Source organism: Tupaia chinensis, unplaced genomic scaffold (assembly GCF_000334495.1).
Source record: "Tupaia chinensis unplaced genomic scaffold, TupChi_1.0 Scaffold000077_1, whole genome shotgun sequence".
In the NCBI taxonomy this organism is placed as follows: Eukaryota; Metazoa; Chordata; class Mammalia; order Scandentia; family Tupaiidae; genus Tupaia; species Tupaia belangeri.
This window is the reverse complement of record NW_006159538.1, coordinates 338,677-344,571: the sequence shown is the minus strand read 5'-3', so window position 1 is coordinate 344,571 and position 5,895 is coordinate 338,677. Positions and strand designations below refer to the sequence as shown.

General features: G+C 40.5%; 1 protein-coding gene across 1 annotated transcript in view; it reads right to left on the bottom strand.

Moving 5' to 3' along the window:
- The window catches only part of TSG101 (tumor susceptibility 101), a gene marked incomplete at its 5' end in the record, with an annotated part of 27,842 nt that overhangs the window by 16,387 nt on the left and 5,560 nt on the right, over nt 1–5,895 (bottom strand). Inside the window, 1 exon segment of the mRNA XM_014584508.1 lies at nt 913–1,039. Coding sequence (XP_014439994.1) covers nt 913–1,039 — 127 coding nt within the window.

Sequence of the window (5,895 nt, the reverse complement as noted above, 5' to 3'; positions counted from 1 at the left end):
AAAAAAAAAAAAAAAAAAAAAGAGATGCCAACCCTAAAACCGAGCTTATACTGGGAAGGTAGGGAAGGAAAGGAACATGGGGTCAAAAAGTCCTGAAGATTTCTATTCCACTTATATATCAAGAAGCTCCTCAAACAATAATGGATTAAAAAGGAAAAGAATTATTCAAGGAAGAAAAATAAAAGCTCACATCCTTTGTCTCATAAGATAAAAAGAGTTTGGATAATTAAAATCTTAAATAAAATTTACAAACAACAACAAAAAACCATACAATGAAGTCAGTACTGATTTAGTACCATCAAAATGAGTTAGTACAACCAACTCTCTTTATTCAGGGTGATTTTTAGAGTATGAGCTAGAATCACTCAAAACCAGAAAACAGAAAGTATATCGGTTAGGGGAGAACCGGTACTGTCTCCACGCCCCACCCCTCCACACAGGGCAAGACCAGGAGTTGGCTGTACTAAAGAGAAAGCTCAGAGCTAGATGTCCAATTGTGTATACCCAGAATAGCTGACCATGAACGACTTTGTTGACCTGTAATTCTTATCTACAAAGAAAAAGAAAAATCAGACTAGCTTCCAAGTTATATCTGTTTCCAAGGTGATCAAATAAAGCTATTCCATGGCATGCATAATTAAAGAAAACTCTAGCTCTGTTCCACCATCCTTTCTCCCTCCACTCTGGAATCCAGCACACCCATACTTAGACTTCTACCTACAAAGAGAAGCCCAAATGCCAGTCGTTGATGAGTATCTGTACATGCAGATGTGGGGCCTCAGAATACCTCCAAAAAATCCACTAACTTGATAAGCTATAAAGCAAAGTCAAGTCATCAGAAACATTTTTCTATAAGACGTTCTTTGTTGTTTGTTTATATGAGTTTTAAAATCACATCTTGATTCAACTTACTATTTGGTGGCCCTGTTGCCTGATATGGTGGATAGGATGCTGAAACAGTAGGACGAGAGAAGACTGGGGGTTCATCTCCAAACACCACAATCATGACCTGAATGAGTCCCAACAAGTCCGACTGTGGCTAAAAAACGGAAAAAAATTCCAATCAGTTAGAGTCACTTTCCAGCAAAAAAGAAAGTTGTGCCATTTTCCATCAGTTTCCAATTCAACTTAACAATTTCCTTTATAGGATCCAATCATGAAAATTTCCTTATTTTAATAAAGTAATAAAGTTAGGTGGCTTTTAATCATTATTCGTGTATTTACGGGAAGGCTTTTGCTTCATGTATATAAATAAAAATAGTATTATCCAGAGTCCAGCAGATGTGTAATGGTTACATTCCCGGACTCCCACATGGTTGACTAGAGTTCGAGTCCCAGACCCTGAGGCTTTAAACTCACGTCGGGTGTGTGCGTGTGCATGCGTGCTCAAAATCCAGAGAATGGAGGAGACGTGATTGTGGTGTGGCCATCCCCTCTCCAGAGTGATTTCCTGCTTTCTGTCTCTCTAGTGAGTGCATGCACTCTATAGCCATTAAAAAAAAAAAAAAAAAGCATTATCTAAAGATGTATATTATAAAATTCAAGTAGTATTGTACTTCATTTGAGTGTACAGAGTAACCAAAACCTATTTTATTTCCAATGGGAAATTTATATTAGTATAAATTCAGGGACAGCTATAAGTAGTAGTCATAATATTGTTGACATTTAAGGCCTTTCAGAGACAGCAATAAAACCAGACTGTGATGCGGTAGTTAAGGCAGCTAGATCCCAAACGTCCAAGTGTGCGGTTCACTGGAGGCTTGAAAAACATGCCAGACACATGCCCAAAATCCTGACAGGAGAATGCTGGAAAGGGACTGTGGCATGGCCATTCTTAAGAGAGGGGGGACTCCTCCCTCTCTTCTGTCCCTCCCCCATCTCTCTACAGTGAGTACAAGTGTCCTCTAGCAAAAACAAAAACAAATAAAAATAAACAAACATTAAAAGACAGCAATGTGGGACCAGCAGTTGGCGTAATGGCTATGTCACTGGACTCCCATGCAGTCGACTGTGGTTCGAGTCCCGTACCGGTGTCTTAAACTCTCGCCGGGCACGTGTGTGTGTGTGCATGCCCATGATCCCAACAGGAGAATGGAGTAAAAGGGATTGCAGTGTGGCCATCCCCTCTGGGAGGTGATTTCTCACCATCATGCTGTAGTATGAACAGGTCTTCATTCATGTGTTATATAGGTTATTAAAAAAGTAGCAAGAGCTACTTATTTTCACTCAAAGAACAACTAAAACAGGTAATGACTTTATAAAATTGCTTGCTCACTGCAAAATTTGAAAGCAAAATTCCTCTGTTCTATCCTTTCTTGTTTGCTTTTCCATCAAGCAATAAGAAGGTCAGAGTTCACATTCTAAGCAGCATAGGCAGATCAAGATAAATGACAGCAGCCATACCATATACTGGGTTATTAGACTCCTGCATCAGCCTCCTGGGAAGCTTCCAGTTGTATGTACGTACTTACTTATGACTGAGGTTTTCTAAAAACGTTCATGCTCCCCTTCCATAATAGTTGTTTCTGAGAATAAGCTGACCATATTTTCCAAATCTCCTTGCAACTAATTTATTTTCTTATTTTTTAATTTTTTTATTATTTTTTTTTTTGGAGAGATTTTCACTGTAGGGCGCGTGCGCTCGCAAGACAGACAGAGAGAGACATAGAGACAGAAAGCGAGAAATCACCCCTCAGGGGGGATGGTCACGCCGCAATCCCTTCTCCTCCATTCTCCTCTCGGGATCTTGGGCACGCACGCACACGCGCCCGGCATGAGTTTTAAGCCACCGGGTCCGGGACACGAACCGCGGTCGACTACGTGGGAGTCCAGTGACATAGCCATTACGCTAACTGCTGGTTCCCCTTGCAACTAATTTATCAGGGAAGCACAGCAGATTTCACTTCTAAGGGCTTAACTTCTAAGCCAAGATGGACAAGAAGGGGAGATATTCTTTACTATTCTCTGTCCTTAGATGCAGAGGACGCTGAAGTCCTGGGAGACAGTGGCATCACAAATTGGAAAGAGCCCGAATTCTTGAAGTACAAAGTGGACGAAAGCTCTTAGCCAATGAATAACTCCCCCTTGCCTATGGACTATTACAAAGGGAAGAAATTCCTGCAGTATTAGCTATAAAATTTGGTGCTAGTGATTACTAAACTAGTTATAGAGATAATAAATTACCTAGCGTACTTGAGATGGTATGTGTAATAACCACTGCTTTCCATATGCTACTCTTGTCCAAAACCCTATAAAGACTCCCACTGCCTACTAGAGGGCAGAGAATCAGGATCCCCCATGATATAACCTCATCCACCAAACCAAAGTTAGCCACTCTCATTTATCCGATTTCTGAAATATGTCAATATATACCAAAACTGTAAAACATAAATAACTTTAAAGAGTAATAACAAAGAAGGGACCAGCAGGTGGCATGGTGGTTAAGATGCTGGACATGGCCACATGGCTGACCATGGTTGGAGTCCTCGACCTGGTGGCTTCCTTTCTCACTATCCCTGTGTGTGTGTGTGTCTGTGTGTGTGTGTGTGTTTGATCAAATTAAATTAAATGAATGAGTAAATAAAATTAAAGAAGTAATTCTTTAAAAAAAAATAAGAGTAAAAACAAAGAAAATACCTATGTAGCCATTACCCAAGGGAAGAACTAGACCACCCCAATAACCTAGAAGTTATTCATGCTTCCCTTCCTAACTACAGACACCTCCATCTATGCCAGAGGGAACCACTTTTCTTAGGACAGTCATTGTTCTACTTTATTTTAAACATACTTCCTATGACTTATAATTCTGCCTGTTTTTGAACTTTATATGAATTGAACAAAAACCATTTATCTATTAAGACAAGTTTATTTTGTTTAGCAATGTTTGTAAGAGTCATTCTTGTAAAAGAGTATAGCTATAGTTAATTCATTTTTATTGCTGTATGGTGCCTATTGAATTAATATACTATTACATTTTTATTAATTTTTCTGTTGCCAATAGTTAGCTGGGCTTTATCTAATCTTTGGCTACTCATTATGCTATTGTGAACATTCTTGTTATATTTTCTAGTACACGTGTGCAAGGGTTACTCTTGTGTGGTGCTTCTAAAGTGAAGGGTGTTTGCCTTCCAAGAGACATTTGGAAATGTCTGAAGACTTATTTGCTTGTCACAAATGGATGTTGTGACAACATCTGGATGTTGCAAGCAGCATCTTGTGGGTGAAGGATAGAGAACAGCTCTCCCACAGCAATGAATGAACCAATTCACAATGTCAAGAATGCAGAGGCTGAGAAATTCTGCTCTGGTGTATACACCAACGAGTAGAACTGCTAGGTCACGTGGCGTGTGCACTTAGAACTTTACTAGGTAATGCCAAATTGGTTTTCAAAGCAGTTTTGTCAATTTCACTCCCAGCAGCACCTTTTAAGTTTCCTTTGCTTCACTTCTCTACCTTGGTATTGTCAAGTGGCAATGCCAATCTGACAGTAGCAATATCTCATTGTGGTTTTAATTTACATTTCTCTAACTACTAGCAAGGTTAAACATCTTTCCACATGCTTATGGCCGTAAGTTGTCCTCCTTTGTGAACTATTTAAGTCTTTATCTACTTTCTTAACAGGTTTCTTTCTCTTAATGATTCATAACATATTTATATATTCTAGATATTATTCGGTGGGCTCTAAGTATTACAAACATTTTTTAAATGTTTTGGTCATAGGGTGCATGTACCTCTCCAGGGGTACTCATTGGAGAGGAGAGAAATAGAAACAGTGAGAGGAAATGTGAGAAATTACCCCTCAAGAGGGATGGCCACACTATAATCCCTTCTCTTTCACTCTCTTCCTGGGATTTGGGGCACACATACACAAGTGCCCACTGTGATTTCCCAAGTCACCAAGTCTGGGACTCAAATCACAGCAGCCATGTGCGAGTCCAGTGCCTTAACCACCATGCCACCTGCTGGGCCCCCATACAAACATATTCTTCAGTGTGAAAACCTTCCTCTACTGAAGGTCATGAAGACTGTCTCCTATATTATTTTCTGAAAGTCTTATCCTTTTGCCTTTCACAATCTATCTGAAATTCATTTATGTGTACTGTATGAGTAAGAATCCATTCTACGGTTTGTGGCTTATCTCCCATATCTTGGATTTTAGAATCCGGGAATACCTTAGCAGACAGAAGAGTAACTTTTGTCATTTTGGTCCTGTGAGATTGCTAGAAATGCTGCAGGTTTCTCTGCCTCCTACCTTAGGCCTTCTGAGCAGATTCTTGGTCTCATCCCACACCAAGAGTGCGTAAATACCCCTAAGGGTAGAGTTACTTGCAGACTGTTGGCTCACCTCTTTGTAGTTCTCTTCTCTACAGTCTCGACGATTCAGGTCTTGACTGCCTCAATAGCTTTCTCAGTTATTTTGGTAAGCACACTGGTATAATAAGTTAACACCATCAGAGGCAAAAACAGAAGTTCTTTCTTTTTGGAGAGGTTTTTACTATAGGGCGCGTGCGCTCGCCAGAAAGACAGAGACAGAAAGCGAGAAATCACCCCCCCGGGGGATGGCCACACCGCAATCCCTTCTCCTCCATTCTCCTCTTGGGATCTTGGGCATGCACGCACATGGGCCCAGCATGAGTTTAAGCCACTGGGTCCAGGACTCAAACCTCGGTTGACTACATGGGAGTACAGCGACATAGCCATTACGCTAACTGCTGGTCCCCCTACTATCATTCTTGATGGAAGTGCTTTGAGATTTGAGTTCTACCAGTACATTATGTTTTAATGTATTCCCCACTTGTGAAATTTTTTTTTTTTTTGGAGAGGTTTTTGCTATAGGGGCATGCGCTCGCCAGAAAGACAGAGAGACAGAAAGTGAGAAATCACCCCCCAGGAGGG